The 19,815-nt window shown below is 44.4% G+C and overlaps 1 protein-coding gene across 2 annotated transcripts in view; it reads right to left on the reverse strand.

The window, feature by feature from the left end:
- Positions 1 to 3,091: 3,091 nt before the first annotated feature.
- LOC139423641 (adhesion G protein-coupled receptor E5-like) overlaps positions 3,092 to 19,815 on the reverse strand; it is a 50,045-nt gene continuing 33,321 nt past the window's right edge. Inside the window, exons 12-17 of one of the 2 annotated variants that reach the window (XM_071175234.1) lie at positions 19,686 to 19,807; positions 15,932 to 16,027; positions 15,346 to 15,504; positions 6,342 to 6,513; positions 6,154 to 6,255; positions 3,092 to 5,909 (exon numbers count right to left, since the gene is read on the reverse strand). In XM_071175234.1, the coding sequence (XP_071031335.1) occupies positions 5,868 to 5,909; positions 6,154 to 6,255; positions 6,342 to 6,513; positions 15,346 to 15,504; positions 15,932 to 16,027; positions 19,686 to 19,807 (693 nt within the window). In that variant the 3' untranslated portion in view covers positions 3,092 to 5,867. The remainder of the gene's footprint in view (positions 5,910 to 6,153; positions 6,256 to 6,341; positions 6,514 to 15,345; positions 15,505 to 15,931; positions 16,028 to 19,685; positions 19,808 to 19,815) is intronic. The other variant, XM_071175233.1, reaches the window with a different exon arrangement.

The following is a 19,815-nucleotide window of genomic DNA, read 5'->3' on the forward strand; positions in this document are numbered from 1 at the left end:
ATGCTCTAGTCGGCTGGCCCTCGCTACATATTCGTCGCCAGACCCACTGGCTCCAGGTCATCTATAAGTCCATGCTAGGTAAAGCCCTGCCTTACACCACCCACCACTGTGACCTGTATGCTCTAGTCGGCTGGCCCTCGCTACATATTCGTCGCCAGACCCACTGGCTCCAGGTCATCTATAAGTCCATGCTAGGTAAAGCCCTGCCTTACACCACCCACCACTGTGACCTGTATGCTCTAGTCGGCTGGCCCTCGCTACATATTCGTCGCCAGACCCACTGGCTCCAGGTCATCTATAAGTCCATGCTAGGTAAAGCCCTGCCTTACACCACCCACCACTGTGACCTGTATGCTCTAGTCGGCTGGCCCTCGCTACATATTCGTCGCCAGACCCACTGGCTCCAGGTCATCTATAAGTCCATGCTAGGTAAAGCCCTGCCTTACACCACCCACCACTGTGACCTGTATGCTCTAGTCGGCTGGCCCTCGCTACATATTCGTCGCCAGACCCACTGGCTCCAGGTCATCTATAAGTCCATGCTAGGTAAAGCCCTGCCTTACACCACCCACCACTGTGACCTGTATGCTCTAGTCGGCTGGCCCTCGCTACATATTCGTCGCCAGACCCACTGGCTCCAGGTCATCTATAAGTCCATGCTAGGTAAAGCCCTGCCTTACACCACCCACCACTGTGACCTGTATGCTCTAGTCGGCTGGCCCTCGCTACATATTCGTCGCCAGACCCACTGGCTCCAGGTCATCTATAAGTCCATGCTAGGTAAAGCCCTGCCTTACACCACCCACCACTGTGACCTGTATGCTCTAGTCGGCTGGCCCTCGCTACATATTCGTCGCCAGACCCACTGGCTCCAGGTCATCTATAAGTCCATGCTAGGTAAAGCCCTGCCTTACACCACCCACCACTGTGACCTGTATGCTCTAGTCGGCTGGCCCTCGCTACATATTCGTCGCCAGACCCACTGGCTCCAGGTCATCTATAAGTCCATGCTAGGTAAAGCCCTGCCTTACACCACCCACCACTGTGACCTGTATGCTCTAGTCGGCTGGCCCTCGCTACATATTCGTCGCCAGACCCACTGGCTCCAGGTCATCTATAAGTCCATGCTAGGTAAAGCCCTGCCTTACACCACCCACCACTGTGACCTGTATGCTCTAGTCGGCTGGCCCTCGCTACATATTCGTCGCCAGACCCACTGGCTCCAGGTCATCTATAAGTCCATGCTAGGTAAAGCCCTGCCTTACACCACCCACCACTGTGACCTGTATGCTCTAGTCGGCTGGCCCTCGCTACATATTCGTCGCCAGACCCACTGGCTCCAGGTCATCTATAAGTCCATGCTAGGTAAAGCCCTGCCTTACACCACCCACCACTGTGACCTGTATGCTCTAGTCGGCTGGCCCTCGCTACATATTCGTCGCCAGACCCACTGGCTCCAGGTCATCTATAAGTCCATGCTAGGTAAAGCCCTGCCTTACACCACCCACCACTGTGACCTGTATGCTCTAGTCGGCTGGCCCTCGCTACATATTCGTCGCCAGACCCACTGGCTCCAGGTCATCTATAAGTCCATGCTAGGTAAAGCCCTGCCTTACACCACCCACCACTGTGACCTGTATGCTCTAGTCGGCTGGCCCTCGCTACATATTCGTCGCCAGACCCACTGGCTCCAGGTCATCTATAAGTCCATGCTAGGTAAAGCCCTGCCTTACACCACCCACCACTGTGACCTGTATGCTCTAGTCGGCTGGCCCTCGCTACATATTCGTCGCCAGACCCACTGGCTCCAGGTCATCTATAAGTCTATGCTAGGTAAAGCCCTGCCTTACACCACCCACCACTGTGACCTGTATGCTCTAGTCGGCTGGCCCTCGCTACATATTCGTCGCCAGACCCACTGGCTCCAGGTCATCTATAAGTCCATGCTAGGTAAAGCCCTGCCTTACACAGACCCACCCACCACTGTGACCTGTATGACCTGTATGCTAGTCGGCTGGCCCTCGCTACATATTCGTCGCCAGACCCACTGGCTCCAGGTCATCTCTATAAGTCTATGCTAGGTAAAGCCCTGCCTTACACCACCCACCACTGTGACCTGTATGCTCTAGTCGGCTGGCCCTCGCTACATATTCGTCGCCAGACCCACTGGCTCCAGGTCATCTATAAGTCTATGCTAGGTAAAGCCCTGCCTTACACCACCCACCACTGTGACCTGTATGCTCTAGTCGGCTGGCCCTCGCTACATATTCGTCGCCAGACCCACTGGCTCCAGGTCATCTATAAGTCCATGCTAGGTAAAGCCCTGCCTTACACCACCCACCACTGTGACCTGTATGCTCTAGTCGGCTGGCCCTCGCTACATATTCGTCGCCAGACCCACTGGCTCCAGGTCATCTATAAGTCTATGCTAGGTAAAGCCCTGCCTTACACCACCCACCACTGTGATATGTATTTTAATATTGTACCTTTTTTTTTTAAAAACATTTGAGTAATAATAACAATACAAAATATCAGCTGTCTTAAAGGGGACGATAATGCAATGATTTCATTGGTCATCAACACAAGGCTCAGTCATTTCATTCAGGGTAAGTGTAGTTTAGCCATGAGTTACCGTGCCTCGAAACAGGTCATTTCTGAAGGATTCGTTGCCATAGAAATTTTACCTGGCTTAAAAGGTGAGCCACTTTAGTACGACCGGTTATCCTGAGTTGAACTCAGAGTTGACCAAAGATACCTCGCTAACTTCTCAAATTATGCTTTGTAGGATTCCCCTCAGTACTTACAGGATAGTAAAACCAGGAACATTCTGACAAGTGGGGTCATTTCAACAGACCCCACAAGGAACATTCTGACAAGTGTATGACATTTCAACCCCACAAGGAAAAAGGCTTTTTTGGGCTTCGGGGGTTAGGGTTACAATCAGGGTCAGAATTTGGGTTAGGGGTTATAACTTTGAATGGGGATCAGTTGTTTGGTCCCCATAAGGATAGTAAAACAAATGTGTGTGTGTGTATGTGTGTGTGTGTGTGTGTGTGTGTGTGTGTGGTAAGAAGACATATACAGTAGGTTCTTTGTAACGACGATTTAATTGTAGATAACATTACAGATATACCAAAAGCGCACCCACCCACTGACACACCCACACAGACCCCCCCCCCCAGCCATACAGACTCCTGCAGTCAAGTACAACAATAAGTGCTTACATTCAGAACTCTGCTCATAGAATAACATAAAAAATTATACATTCTAAAAAAAATACACAATCGCTTTTAATTATTTTTCATATAATACACATTCATTTAAAAAAAAAAAACTAAAACCAAACCGATTGTTGAAGTGCAAAATAATAGAATTAAAAATAAATATTGATTGCAGACATTGTTTTTACAATTTCTTGAAGACAGCTGAGTATCTGGATGATTGTGCTTAGACCAAGTTGTAGGGGGGAACCTTAAACGGGTCCCCTCCCCCACCGCTTGTTTTGGTTCAGCTGAGGGATGTGACCACTTTCAAACAATAGACTGATCTGTGGATGCAGGAACACCCGTGAGCTCAAAATGATGTTTTTTAACCATGTGACATTGTTTACAAACAATGGATTAACACAAGCTTATATTTTGTGTTCTGATGTTGAACTTGGTTGGGAGCTCTTGGCGTAACAACTAAGGTGTTGGGTTCACAGTTGCTGGACCCGGGTTCAGTTGGTCAGAAGTAAACAAACCTTCCTGTGTCCAGGAAAATGCCCGTAGGGTATCACATTATCTTTAACCTTTCAAACAAATGACCAGGTTTTCCCCAAAATCCCGATTGGAGAATTCCGGATTTCCTGCTTATTTCCTCCTGATTCCGGGAATCTTTCAACTGGGATTTCTGAAAAAACCTGTTGATAAACGTTGTTTTTGGACAAAAGCAGTGTGATTGATGAAGCCATGTTCTACTCAAAGACTCTTATCTCATAAGATTCTTATCTCATTATATGCATAGAGGTCAGAGGTCAGAGGCATCATGCCCATAGGGGACACAGGGGCTTATCCAGTTTGGTAACTATCTTAGCTGACATGCTTGCTGGCAAAAAAAAGCCAGCAATAACTAAATGTAATGAATAAGACTCATATTCCATTGAATATTTTAGCCAGATTTTAAAAAGAGATGCAGAAAAGCATTTTATTTTCTTAAAAAGAATAACCACCAGTCAGGAGGGTACAGACATCTCAAGAGATACACTTAGACATGCAGAAATACATATATATATATATTTTACATAGGATTAAGCATAATGGTTTTGGCTCTAGATTGCAGGAAAAAGCTTTTTGAGGTGTTTGAAAAATTCTAAATGATTCAACTAGTCCCCTTCTGGACCACCCACCACCCACCACCCACCAGCCACCAGCCATCCTCTCATCCCCTTCTGGACCACCCACCAGCCATCCTCTCATCCCCTTCTGGACCACCCACCACCCACCAGCCACCAGCCATCCTCTCATCCCCTTCCGGACCACCAGCCATCCTCTCATCCCCTTCCGGACCACCAGCCATCCTCTCATCCCCTTCTGGACCACCAGCCATCCTCTCATCCCCTTCTGGAGCACCCACCAGCCATCCTCTCATACTCTGGTAACACTTCATAATAACTATAACGAATAAGCATTATAACAAACAATTTATGAACTATTAAAAAAATATATGTTTGTAAGCGTTTATAAAAGATCAGTAAAATAGTCCTGATCTTTTGTGGCTGTAAAAATGACATAAAGAGGATATAACTTCTGATTGGATGACATTAAGATCATATGGATTCCTATTGGATGACATGAAGATCATATGGATTCCTATTGGATGACGGGAAGATCATATATCTTCTGATTGGATGACATAAACACCATATGGTCCTTCTTTCTTTTCTGTCTGTAAGATGCTCTGCATATGAACATCTGCTTAATGCCTGAAATGTAAATGTTACGTCGGTGAAAATGAAACTACTGTGACATCATTGCATCATTGTCACTTCCTACTCCCCCTTATCCTATTGGAAGACATAAAGAGAATATGGAGTCCTATTGGATGACAAAGATCATATGGATTCCTATTGGATGGCATGAAGATCATTTAACTTCTGATTGGATAACCTAATGCTTGATAAGACAGTGGTTAACATCAAGTTTGATATGAAGTGTCTAATCAGAGGAGGAATTTAAGGATTCCGAGCACTGATCACTGGGGCTAAGACACATTTAAGACACATTTTCTGCTGACCAGCTGGGCTAGTACACACTTAGACAAGGGGGTTCCTAAAGGGGTTTTTCTGCTGACCAGCTGGGCTAGTACACACTTAGACAAGGGGGTTCCTAAAGGGGTTTTTCTGCTGACCAGCTGGGCTAGTACACACTTAGACAAGGGGGTTCCTAAAGGGGTTTTTCTGCTGACCAGCTGGGCTAGTACACACTTAGACAAGGGGGTTCCTAAAGGGGTTTTTCTGCTGACCAGCTGGGCTAGTACACACTTAGACAAGGGGGTTCCTAAAGGGGTTTTTCTGCTGACCAGCTGGGCTAGTACACTCTTAGACAAGGGGGTTCCTAAAGGGGTTTTTCTGCTGTCCGCATAGAGGCACCTTTTTGGTTTCAGGTAGAACTTTTTGGAGAGGCAACTAGATGGAATCCAAAAAAGGGTTCTACCTGGAACCAAAAAGGGTTATTGAAAGAGTTATCCTACCGGGACAGCCGAAGAACCCGTTAAGGTTCTAGATAGGGCACATAACCAGCCGGGCTCGTAGGGCACATTTTCTACTGAACCAGGCCTGAAAAGGGAGGGGGAGTAAAGACGTGCATTATGGGGGATTGGTGATGTCATCATGTCTGCAACTCCCCTGTGTTCTGGGTACGCCTTGACCCCTAGGACACACAATGATACAAGGAGGTTATCATAATGAAAGTGCTCTCTCTCTCTCTCTCTCTCTCTCTCTCTCTCTCTCTCTCTCTCTCTCTCTCTCTCTCTCTCTCTCTCTCTCTCTCTCTCTCTCTCTCTCTCTCTCTCTCTCTCTCTCTCTCTCTCTCTCTCTCTCTCTCTCTCTCTCTCTCTCTCTCTCTATATATATATATATATATATATATATATATATATATACTGTGTATGTACCTGGGATTGGCTGGAGGAAGGGTTGTTAGTGCTGAAATCTGAGTATCTCTTCTTCTGTGGTGTGCAGATACAGGACAGCAGCTGGCAATACTCCTCTCTAACCTGATGAGGGCAGCAGAGCACAGTGTTACACACACACACACACACACACACACACACACACACACACACACACACACACACCATACCGTTTTGTTCAGTAGGCAGTGCATGATGAACAGCAGTGCTCCCTGTAGAGAGTTGAGGATAGTGAAGAGATATGTCATGACCACTGTCCCATCCTCTTGGAACTGGAACACTCCAAATATCCACATAGTACCCAACACACACAGCTGGGCCACTGCTGTCACTGTGAACACCCTGGAGAGAGAGAGGGAGGAGGAGGGGAGTAGGGGGGAGGAGGGGAGGAGGGAGGGAGGGATGGGAGGGAGGGAGGGAGGGAGGAGGAGAGGGAGGGAGGGAGGGAGGGAGGGAGGGAGGGAGGGAGGGAGGGAGGGAGGGAGGGGGAGGGGAGTAGGGAGGAGGAGAGGGGAGGGAGGGAGGGAGGGAGAGGGAGGGGAGTAGGGAGGAGGAGAGGAGGAGAGGGGAGGGAGGGAGGGAGGGAGGGAGGGAGGGAGGGAGGAGGAGGGGAGGGTGGAGGGAGGGAGGGAGGGAGGGAGGGGGAGGGGAGTAGGGAGGAGGAGAGGGGAGGGAGGGAGGGAGGGGGAGGGGAGTAGGGAGGAGGAGAGGAGGAGGGGGGAGGGAAGGAGGGAGGGGGGAGGGAGGGAGGGAGGAGGAGGGGAGGAGGGAGGAGGAGGGGGGAGGGAGGGATGGAGGTGGGGAGTAGGGAGGAGGAGAGGGGAGGGAGGGAGGGGGGGAGGGAGGGAGGGAGGAGGAGGGGGAGGAAGGAGGGAGGAGGAAGGAGGGAGGACGGGAAGGAGGGGGGAGGAAGGACGGGAAGGAGGAGGGAGGGGGTGAGGGTGGGGAGGGAGAAGGGAGAGGGGAGAGGGGAGGAGCAGGGAAGGAGGGAGGAGGGGGGAGGAGGGGGATGTAGGGAGGGAGGAGAAAATGGGAGGAAGGGAGGGAGAAGGGATGGGAGGGTGGATGGGAGGGGAGGAGGGGGGAGCAAGACAGTTTTAGAAGTTTTACTTCACAAATAAAATCTGAATTGCATTAATTCATTCATTCACACACCAAGGAGTTTTGGCTGTCCTAACATTCAACTTTATTTCTCCATTCACCTCTCTCTGTCTGTCTGTCTGTCTGTCTGTCTGTCTGTCTGTCTGTCTCTCTGTCTCTCTGTCTCTCTGTCTCTCTGTCTCTCTGTCTCTCTGTCTCTGTCTCTCTATCCATTCCTCTCTCTGTCACTCTGTCTCTCTGTCTCTGTCTATCTCTACCTTCCTTACTCTGTCAATTCAATTAAATTCAAGTTGCTTTATTATCATGGGAAACATATGTTCACATTGCCAAAGCAAGTGAAGTAGATAATATACGAAAGTGAAATGAACAATAAAAAAGAACAGTAAGCATTACAATCACAGAAGTTCCCAAAGAATAAAGACTTTTTAAATGTCATATCATGTCTTTATACAGTGTTTTAACTATGTGCAAATAGTTAAAGTATAAAAGGGAAAATAAATAAACATAAATATAGGTCGCAAATCTTGCTGCTGTGATGGCACACTGTGATGGCACACTGTGATGGCACACTGTGAAGGCACACTGTGATGGCACACTGTGAAGGCACACTGTGAGGGCACACTGTGATGGCACACTGTGATGGCACACTGTGAGGGCACACTGTGAGGGCTCACTGTGATGGCACACTGTGATGGCACACTGTGATGGCACACTGTGATGGCACACTGTGCGAGTTTATCAAAATCGGGTTTGTTTTCAAATTCTTGGTGGATCTGTGTAATCTGAGGGAAATATGTGTCTCTAATATGGTCATACATTGGGCAGGAGGTTAGGAAGTGCAGCTCAGTCTGTACATATTCAAAGCTTTCCTTAAGTTTGGGTCAGTCACAGTGATCAGGTTTGCTCAGTCATCCTAGTTTGCTCAGTCTTTTTGTTAATTCTTTCCAATGTGTCAAGAAATTATCTTTTCGTTTTCTCATGATTTGGTTGGGTCTAATTGTGTTGCTGTCGCGGGGCTCTGTGCGGTGTGGTTGTGTTTGTGAACAGAGCCCAAGGACCATCTTGCTTAGGGGACTCTTCTCCAGGTTCATCTCTCTGTAGGTGATGGCTTTGTAATATCTTCTTATGACTTGGGGGCAGTATTTCGACGTCTGGATGAGAAGCGTAAACTTCTACTCAGGCCCAGAAGCTCGGATATGCATATTATTAGTAGTTTTGGATAGAAAACACTCTGAAGTTTCTAAAACAGTTTGAATAATGTCTGTGAGTAAAATAGAACGTATGTAGCAGGCAAAACCCCAAGGACAAAACATCCAGGATTTTTTTTGTTGAGTTCATTCTCTTTTCAATGAGTTTTCATTGGGATTCTAAGGCAGTTGCTTGCAGTTCCCATCGCTTCCACTGGATGTCGACAGTCTTTAGAAATTGGTTGATGTTTTTCCTTTGAGAAATGAAGAAGTACGGCTGTTCAGAACGAGGGTTGAGTGAAATGTACTGTTTTATAGAGGCGCGTGACCAGAAATGCTCGCTACACATCGTTTTCCTCCGGTATTGAACGTTGTTTATCCCGGCTTAAATGTGACCGATTATTTACGTTAAAAAATACCTAAAGTTGTATTAGGAAAGTTGTTTGAAATGTTTGGACAAAGATTACAGGTCATTTATGAGATATTTTGTAGTCATGTTGCGCGAGTGGTAACTGTTTTTTTTCTGGATCAAACACGCCAAATAAATTGACATTTTGGATATATAACGATGGAATTAATTGAAAAAAAGGACCATTTGTGATGTTTATGGGACGTATTGGAGTGCCAACAGAAGAAGCTTGTCAAAGGTAAGGCATGAATTATATCTTTATTTCTGAGTTTCGTGTTGCGCCTGGCGGGTTGAATTATGATTGTCTGTGTTTGTTTGATGGGGTGCTGTCCTCAGATAATAGCATGGTTTGCTTTCGCCGTAAAGCCTTTCTGAAATCTGACACAGCTGCTGGATTAACTAGAAGTTTATCTTCAATCCTATGTTTAACAATTGTATCTTTTATCAATGTTTATGATGAGTATTTCTGTGATTTGATGTGGCTCTCTGCAATTTCATCGGATATTATGTTCAGTAATGCATTGTCTCAAATAACGCGTCAATTTAAACTGAGGTTTTTGGACATAAAGAGTGACTTTATTGAACATACATTTATTGTGTAACAATAAATTGCGGGAGACACAGACGTTGGTGTTCCCTCATGAGTAGTTGAGAGTGGTGTTGTGTTGCGGGAGACACAGACGTCGGTGTTCCCTCGTGGATAGTTGAGAGTGGTGTTGTGTTGCGGGAGACACAGGCGTCGGTGTTCCCTCGTGGATAGTTGAGAGTGGTGTTGTGTTGGTGTTCCCTCGTGGATAGTTGAGAGTGGTGTTGTGTTAGAGAGACACAGACGTCGGTGTTCCCTCGTGGATAGTTGAGAGTGGTGTTGTGTTAGAGAGACACAGACGTCGGTGTTCCCTCGTGGATAGTTGAGAGTGGTGTTGTGTTGCTGGAGACACAGACGTCGGTGTTCCTTCATGAATAATTGAGAGTGGTGTTGTGTTGCGGGATATACACACGTCAGTGTTCCCTCGTGGATAGTTGAGAATGGTGTTGTGTTAGAAAGGGGGAGGGAGGAGGGAGGGAGGAAGAGGGGAGGAGCTATACTTTCTAACGTTGCCCCCTTTTGTTAGAGAAGTGTTGGAGCGAGAGGTATGTCGTCATGGAGAACTTGTTCCTACATTTAAAAAAATATTATTTTTGGCTGAAAATCGGCTTTGCTGAAACATGTCATATCTCATAGGAGACAAGTGCACATGATTTTAAAGAAGGATACTGACGAACTGAATTTAGCATTCAGTTTCAAGATTGATGGGTTTGATTATGTGTTCTACGCTTCTACCGAGTCAATGAAATGCTTTGGGTGTGGAAGAGAGGGGTACTTGGTGTGTAATTGTCCAGAGAACGAGCGTGCAGATCCCGGTAGCAGCTCTGGCACTGGTGAAGCTAAAAAAACACTGAGAAGGGATGAACAGGCTGAGGGTTCAGGAGAAGGGATGAACAGGCTGAGGGTTCAGGAGAAGGGATGAACAGGCTGAGGGTTCAGGAGAAGGGATGAACAGGCTATGGGTTAAGGAGAAGGGATGAACAGGCTGAGGGTTCAGGAGAAGGGATGAACAGGCTATGGGTTAAGGAGAAGGGATGAACAGGCTGAGGGTTCAGGAGAAGGGATGAACAGGCTGAGGGTTCAGGAGAAGGGATGAACAGGCTGAGGGTTCAGGAGAAGGGATGAACAGGCTATGGGTTAAGGAGAAGGGATGAACAGGCTGAGGGTTCAGGAGAAGGGATGAACAGGCTGAGGGTTCAGGAGAAGGGATGAACAGGCTGAGGGTTCAGGAGAAGGGATGAACAGGCTGAGGGTTCAGGAGAAGGGATGAACAGGCTGAGGGTTCAGGAGAAGGGATGAACAGGCTACGGGTTCAGGAGAAGGGATGAACAGGCTGAGGGTTCAGGAGAAGGGATGAACAGGCTATGGGTTAAGGAGAAGGGAGAAGGTGGGCAGACGTGGTGGGAGAAATAGGAAAGGAGAGCAATGTGGCTACGTGGGAAGTTGTGGTAGAGCAGGGAAAAGAGGGTGGGGGGCAGTAGGTGAAACTGCGATGGAGGTCGCGGAGGAGGTGCTGGAAAATGAAACGGGACTTCAAGGGGAGAGTGAAACAATGGAAAATGAAGCAGCTGTTTTCAAAGTACTGAGGAGGAAGAGGAAGAATTTAAGGGGTGGTGAAGGTTCTAATACTAAGAGGAAGGTAGAGATGATAGATCAGTTGAGGATAAACAGGTTGTAGAGATGATGAACAGGTTGTAGAGATGATGAACAGGTTGTAGAGATCATGAACAGGTTGTAGAGATCTGAGATCCGTTGAGGATAAACAGGTTGTAGAGATGATAAACAGGTTGTAGAGATGATAAACAGGTTGTAGAGATGATAAACAGGTTGTAGAGATGATAAATCAGTTGAGGATAAACAGGTTGTAGAGATGATGAACAGGTTGTAGAGATCATAGATCAGTTGAGGATAAACAGTTTGTAGAGATGATAAACAGGTTGTAGAGATGATAAACAGGTTGTAGAGATGATTAACAGGTTGTAGAGATCATAGATCAGTTGAGGATAAACAGTTTGTAGAGATGATAAACAGGTGGTAGAGATGATAAATCAGTTGAGGATTAACAGGTTGTAGAGATGATGAACAGGTGGTAGAGATGATAAATCAGTTGAGGATTAACAGGTTGTAGAGATGATGAACAGGTGGTAGAGATGATAAATCAGTTGAGGATTAACAGGTTGTAGAGATGATGAACAGGTGGTAGAGATGATAAATCAGTTGAGGATAAACAGTTTGTAGAGATGATAAACAGGTGGTAGAGATGATAAATCAGTTGAGGATTAACAGGTTGTAGAGATGATGAACAGGTGGTAGAGATGATAGATCAGTTGAGGATTAACAGTTTGTAGAGATGATAAACAGGTTGTAGAGATGATAAACAGGTTGTAGAGATGATTAACAGGTTGTAGAGATCATAGATCAGTTGAGGATAAACAGTTTGTAGAGATGATAAACAGGTTGTAGAGATGATAAATCAGTTGAGGATAAACAGGTTGTAGAGATGATGAACAGGTTGTAGAGATGATAGATCAGTTGAGGATTAACAGTTTGTAGAGATGATAAACAGGTTGTAGAGATGATAAACAGGTGGTAGAGATGATAAATCAGTTGAGGATTAACAGGTTGTAGAGATGATAAACAGGTGGTAGAGATGATAGATCAGTTGAGGATTAACAGGTTGTAGAGATGATAAATCAGTTGAGGATAAACAGGTTGTAGAGATGATAAATCAGTTGAGGATTAATTCTTGACGCACGTTGGCAGGATCATTTTCATCAACATCCTCTGAATTACAGAGCTCCAAATTCAAATTAAATTCCTAAAAATATAAAATCTTAATGAAACCACAAGTGCAATATAGCAAAACACAGTTTAGCTTGTTGTTAATCCACCTGGCGTGTCAGATTTTGAAATTATGCTTTTCAGCGAAAGCAATCCAAGCGTTTGTGTAAGTTTATCGATAGCACAACAAAAAATTGTGTACACTTAGCATCAGGAAGCTTGGTCACGAAAATCAGAAAAGCAATCAAATTAATCGTTTACCTTTGATGTTCTTCGGATGTTTTCACTCACGAGACTCCCAGTTACAAAATAAATGTCCCTTTTGTTCCATAAAGATGATTTTTATATCCAAAATAGCTCCTTTTGTTTGGCGCGTTATGTTCAGAAATCCACAGGCTCGAGCGGTCACGACATCGCAGACGAAAGATCCAATAGTATCCGTAAAGTGCATGGAAAGATGTAAAATGTTTTTTTATGATCAATCCTCAGGTTGTTTTTACAATATATAATCGATAATATGTCAACCGGAATGTAGCTTCTTCCAGAGAGAGAGAGAGAAAATGGCTGTTGCTCATGTTAAACTCTGCTGGCACCCAGCCATCCACAGACGCGACGGGTTCTTTCTCGCTCATTTTTCAAAATAAAAGCCTGAAACTATGTCTAAAGTTCACACCATGTGGAAGCCATAGGAAAATGAATCTGGTTGATATCCCTTTAAATGGAGAAAAGGCATCCAATGGAACAGGGAGCTTTCAGGAAAAACAGCACCCCCTTGTTGGATTTTCCTCAGGTTTTCGCCTGCAATATCAGTTAAGTTATACTCACAGACAATATTTTGACAGTTTTTGAAACTTTAGAGTGTTTTCTATCCTAATCTGACAATTATATGCATATTCTAGTTTCTGGGCCTGAGAAATAGGAAGTTTCAAATGGGTACGTTTTTTAGCCAAAAACTAAAATATAGCCTCCTACACTCAACAAAGGGTGACCCTAGGGAGGGTGAAGAACTGGAGGCCGGTGGCCTTAATGTGCAATGATTATAAAATCCTGTCCAAGGCTTTGTCCAACAGGCTGAGGGAGGTGATGGGGCAAATCATACGCACGATCCAGTCCTACTGTGTTCCCGGCAGGCAGATAGGAGATAATATTTCCCTGATTCTGGATTTTTGGGACGTCTCTAGGGCGATTGGACTGGACGCTGGTCTAATTTCAATTGATCAGGAAAAGGCATTTGACCGAGTAGAACATAAATACCTATGGCACACATTTGAGGCTATAATCTTCAGTTCTGGTTTTATTGCCATGATCAGGGTGATATATGGTGACATTGAAAGAGTATTGAAAGTTAACGGTGGCTTCAGTGCTCCTTTTAAAGTGTGTAGAGGAATTAGGCAGCGGTGTTCGTTGTCCAGAATGTTGTTTGCCATCGCCATAGATCCACTACTAAATAGCATTAGATGTCGCATTGAAGGGGTGAACCTTTCAGAGGATATTCCTCCTGTTCCTCTCTCAGCATATGCTGATGATGGAGTTATTTTGGTGAAAAATCAAGCGGAGGTGGATAGTTTGAGTCTCATGGTTGATCGATTTAATTAAGGGAGTATCCTCTGGAAAGGTAAATTGGGAAAAAAGTTGTGCTTTACAGAATGGGAAATGGTCTGGTGGGATCATGGCTTTGCCAAGGGGGTTGGAATGGTGCAAGGGAGGTTTTAAGTATCTTGGAGTTTACCTAGGGGATGAGGAGACAATGGGAATGGTGCTAGAGAGGTTTTAAGTATCTTAGAGTGTACCTAGGGGATGAGGAGACAATGGGAATGGTGCAAGGGAGGTTTTAAGTATCTTGGAGTGTACCTAGGGGATGAGGAGACAATGGGAATGGTGCTAGAGAGGTTTTAAGTATCTTGGCGTGTACCTGGGGGATGAGGAGACAATGGGAATGGTGCTAGAGAGGTTTTAAGTATCTTGGCGTGTACCTAGGGGATGAGGAGACAATGGGAATGGTGCTAGAGAGGTTTTAAGTATCTTGGAGTGTACCTGGGGGATGAGGAGACAATGGGAATGGTGCTAGAGAGGTTTTAAGTATCTTGGCGTGTACCTAGGGGATGAGGAGACAATGGGAATGGTGCAAGAGAGGTTTTAAGTATCTTGGAGTGTACCTAGGGGATGAGGAGACAATGGGAAAAAATTGTCCTCAGATAATTGCATGGTTTGCTTTTGCCGTAAAGCCTTTTTGAAATCTGACAAAGCGGCTGGATTAACAAGAAGTTAAGCTTTTAACCTCACTAGGGTACGCTAGCCAACATCCAGTGAAATTGCAGAGCTCCAAATTCAAAAACAGAAATACTCGTTATAAACATTCAGAAAACATACAAGTGTTATACATCGGCTTAAAGATTAACTTGGTTGTACAACATGTATAACATGGTATCATACTTGGTTGTACGACATGTATAACATGATATCATACTTGGTTGTACGACATGTATAACATGGTATCATACTTGGTTGTACGACGTGTATAACATGGTATCATACTTGGTTGTACGACATGTATAACATGGTATCATACTTGGTTATACGACATGTATAACATGGTATCAATACTTGGTTGTACGACGTGTATAACATGGTATCATACTTGGTTGTATGTATAACATGGTATCATACTAGGTTGTACGACATGTATAAAATGTATAACATGGTATCATTGCAGTTAATGCTTTCGTATCTGTCACTCATTAAGGTGTTGGAGATGGATGGCCTTTTTGTAAGATAAACAATTTTTCACTGTATTATGGAGTGTGAGTGAACAAAGCCTCTCTGTGAAATACTAGTCTCTGTTTACAGCCGTAGGGGAGACTTTCAATAAAACTGTTTTTATTTTTGGGGTTTCAATGCAGCAGAAAATAAAATTGTCAATTGTTACATTTTATTTTGGGACAAACACACACACACGCACACACACGCGCACACACACACACACACACGCACACACACACACACACACACACACACACACACACACACACACACACACACACACACACACACACACACACACACACACACACACACACACACACACACACACACACACACACACCCCTTACTTGATCTTGTGTAGGTTGGAGAGGTCAGGGTTGAGACTAGAGAACTTCTGGGCCAGCCTCCAGACAGTGATGATGAAGATGAAAGCGTTGAGGAAGATGATGGTGCACACTGGGCCGAAGAAACTCCAGATGAATCCTCTCTCCAGAGACAACCAACAGCTGACAAAGACACACAGAGAGAATAACATTAGATTTAGGTTAAAAACATATTTCTGTTAATTTTAAGTTAGGTTCAATCAAGGACCTTTCTCTGGAGACAACTAACAGATTACACACCAAGTGGATATAGTTAGAATAAGGTTATATTCAAGTTGGAATTATGTTATCTGGTGTTATTTACATGTTATAATTATGTTTAAGAAAACCTCTGTCCAGAGACAACCAGCAGCTGACAGGTTATTTATATGGGACAGATTCACTACACTCTGTCACACACACACACACACACACACACACACACACACACACACACACACACACACACACACACACACACACACACACACACACACACACACACACACACACACACACACACACACACACACACACAGGGAGAGAGTTAGAGACACAGACTCAGACTCACTGTTGTGTGGTACCGTATCCATCTGGGTAGGTGATAGCAGAGATGATGACTATAGCCAGTGGCAGTCCATATCCCACAGCATACAGGTACAGAGGTCTACAGTCAGACGAAGAATCAAAGAGATTCATAAAATACAGGTACAGAGGTCTACAGTAAGATGAAGAATCACAGAGATTCATTAAATACAGGTACAGAGGTTTACAATAAGAAGAATCAAAGAGCATCATAAAATACAGGTACAGAGGTTTACAGTAAGACGAAGAATCAAAGAGCTTAATAAAATACAGGTACAGAGGTTTACAATAAGATGAAGAATCAAAGAGCTTCATAAAATACAGGTACAGAGGTTTACAGTAAGACGAAGAATCAAAGAGCTTAATAAAATACAGGTACAGAGGTTTACAATAAGACGAAGAATCCCAGAGATTCATTAAATACAGGTACAGAGGTCTACAGTAAGAAGGAGAATCACAGAGCTTCATAAAATACAGGTACAGAGGTTTACAATAAGAAGAAGAATCACAGAGCTTCATAAAATACATATACAGTGGTTTACAATAAGAAGAAGAATCAACACGCTTCATAAAATACTGGTACAGAGGTTTACAATAAGAAGAAGAATCAACGAGCTTCCTAAAATACGGGTACAGAGGTTTACAATAAGAAGAAGAATCACAGAGCTTCATAAAATACAGGTACAGAGGTTTACAGTAAGAAGAAGAATCACAGAGCTTCATAAAATACAGGTACAGAGGTTTACAATAAGAAGAAGAATCACAGATTCATTAAATACAGGTACAGCGGTTTACAGTAAGAAGAAGAATCACAGAGCTTCATGAAATACAGGTACAGAGGTTTACAGTAAGACGAAGAATCACAGATTCATTAAATACAGGTACAGAGGTTTACAGTAAGAAGAAGAATCACAGAGCTTCATAAAATACAGGTACAGAGGTTTACAGTAAGACGAAGAATCACAGAGCTTCATAAAATACAGGTACAGAGGTTTACAGTAAGACGAAGAATCACAGATTCATTAAATACAGGTACAGAGGTTTACAGTAAGAAGAAGAATCACAGAGCTTCATAAAATACAGGTACAGAGGTTTACAGTAAGAAGAAGAATCACAGATTCATTAAATACAGGTACAGAGGTTTACAGTAAGAAGAAGAATCACAGAGCTTCATAAAATACAGGTACAGAGGTTTACAGTAAGACGAAGAATCACAGATTCATTAAATACAGGTACAGAGGTTTACAGTAAGAAGAAGAATCACAGAGCTTCATAAAATAACAGTTAGAAGAAAAGGTAACACACCAAGGTAGATAAGAGATAAGCCTCCCGGGTGGCGCAGTGCTCTAGGGCACTGCATCGCAGCGCTAGCTGTGCCACCAGAGACTCTGGGTTCTCGCCCAGGCTCTGTCGCAGCCGGCCACGATTGGGAGGTCCGTGGGGCGATGCACATTTGTGGGTTAGGGAGGGTTTGGCCGGTAAGGATATCCTTGTCTCATCACATACCAGTGACTCCTGTGGCAGCCGGGTGCAGTGCATGTGGCTAACCAAGGTAGCCAGGTGCATGGTGTTTCCTCTGACACATTGGTGCGGCTGGCTACCGGGTTGGAGGCGTGCTGTTCTGAAGCAGTGCGGCTTGGTTGGGTTGTGTTTCGGAGGACGCATGGCTTTCGACCTTTGTCTCTCCCGAGCCCGTATTGGAGTTGTAGCGATTACTAACAATTGGATACCACGAAATTGGGGAGAAAAGGGGGTGGCCTTAGTATTTTGGCCTTAGTATTTTGTGTTTTCTTTGTTATTGTGGTTAGGCCAGGGTGTGACATGGGTGATTATGTGTTTCTCTTGTCTAGGGGTTTTGTAGATTGATGGGGTTGTGTTTAGTATAGTATTCTATGTAAGTCTATGGTTGCCTAGAGTGGTTCTCAATCAGAGGCAGGTGTTTATCGTTGTCTCTGATTGGGAACCATATTTGGGCAGCCATATTCTTTGGGTATTTCGTGGGTGATTGTTTCCTGTCTCTGTGTTTTGCACCAGTTTGCACCAGTTGTTTTGGTTTTTCCACGGTTTCTTGGTTTGTATATATATATATATATATATATATATATATATATATATATATATATGTATATTGTTCACGTTATCATCTTTATTAAAGATGTTTAACCAATACCCACGCTGCATTTTGATCCGCCTCTCCTTCCCAGGAAGAAAACCGTAACAGGGGGTAACATTTATTTTTATATGAAAAAGATCAGAGCAAGATAAAATAAAGTAGGGGATGCTGGCCTTCTAGGCAGAGATTCAAAGAAAATCCATATCTCAGACTGGCCATTTAAAATAAAAGATTAAGATGGGCAAAAGAACACAGACACTGGACAGAGGAACTCTGCCTAGAAGGCCACCATCCCGGAGTCGCCTCTTCACTGTTGACGTTGAGACTGGACAGAGGAACTTTTCCTAGAAGGCCAGCATCCCAGAGTCGCCTCTTCACTGTTGACGTTGAGACTGGACAGAGGAACTCTGCCTAGAAGGCCAGCATCCCGGAGTCGCCTCTTCACTGTTGACGTTGAGACTGGACAGAGGAACTTTTCCTAGAAGGCCAGCATCCCGGAGTCGCCTCTTCACTGTTGACGTTGAGACTGGACAGAGGAACTCTGCCTAGAAGGCCAGCATCCCGGAGTCGCCTCTTCACTGTTGACGTTGAGACTGGACAGAGGAACTTTTCCTAGAAGGCCAGCATCCCGGAGTCGCCTCTTCACTGTTGACGTTGAGACTGGACAGAGGAACTTTTCCTAGAAGGCCAGCATCCCGGAGTCGCCTCTTCACTGTTGACGTTGAGACTGGACAGAGGAACTTTTCCTAGAAGGCCACCATCCCGGAGTCGCCTCTTCACTGTTGACGTTGAGACTGGTGTTTTGTAGGTACTATTTAATGAAGCTGCCAGTTGAGGATTTCTGTTTCTGTGTCTGTTCTGCGTCTGTTTCTCAAACTAGACACTCTAATGTACTTGTCCTCTTGCTCAGTTATGCATCGGGGCCTCCCACTCCCCTTTCTATTCTGGTTAGAGACCGTGTGTGCTGTTCTGTGAAGCGACTAGTACGCAACGTTGTACGAGATCTTCAGTTTCTTGGCAATTTCTCGCATGGAATAGCCTTCATTTCTCAGAACAAGAATAGACTGACGAGTTTCAGAAGAAAGTTATTTGTTTTTGGCCATTTTCAGCCTGTAATCGAACCCACAAATACTGATGCTTCAGATACTTAACTAGTCTAAAGAAGGACAGTTTAATTGCTTCTTTTATCAAAACAACAGTTTTCAGCTGTGCTAACATAATTGCAAAAGGGGTTTCTAACGATCAATTAGCCTTTTAAAATGATAACCTTGGATTGGCTAACACACAGCATGCCATTGGAACACAGGAGTGATGGTTGCTGATAATGGGTCTCTGTAGGCCTATGTAGATATTATATTACAAAATCAGTAGTTTCCAGCTACAATAGTAATGTACAACATTAACAATGTCTACACTGTTTCTGATCAATTTGATGTTATTTTAATGGACAAAAACACAGACATTTTTAAGTGACCCCAAAAGGAAATGATATAAATAATATAAATACAGACATTCCGTATCTAAATGAATTAAACATGAATGTATGATACAAATAAATACAAATATATACTCTAAATATATACTAACGCATAATAATTTATAACCACAGAGTAAATATATCCAATACCTTATGGTAGTGTTGAAGACCAGGACCACCATGAGGTAGAGCTGAACCCCCTCTAACAACATCCAACTGAAGGATCCTAGGAAGAACAGGTGGAGGAGACCTGCTACAACCCTACATCCTCCCTGAGAGG

The sequence above is a fragment of the Oncorhynchus clarkii genome, chromosome 13, assembly GCF_045791955.1.
Source record: "Oncorhynchus clarkii lewisi isolate Uvic-CL-2024 chromosome 13, UVic_Ocla_1.0, whole genome shotgun sequence".
Classification (NCBI taxonomy): Eukaryota; Metazoa; Chordata; class Actinopteri; order Salmoniformes; family Salmonidae; genus Oncorhynchus; species Oncorhynchus clarkii.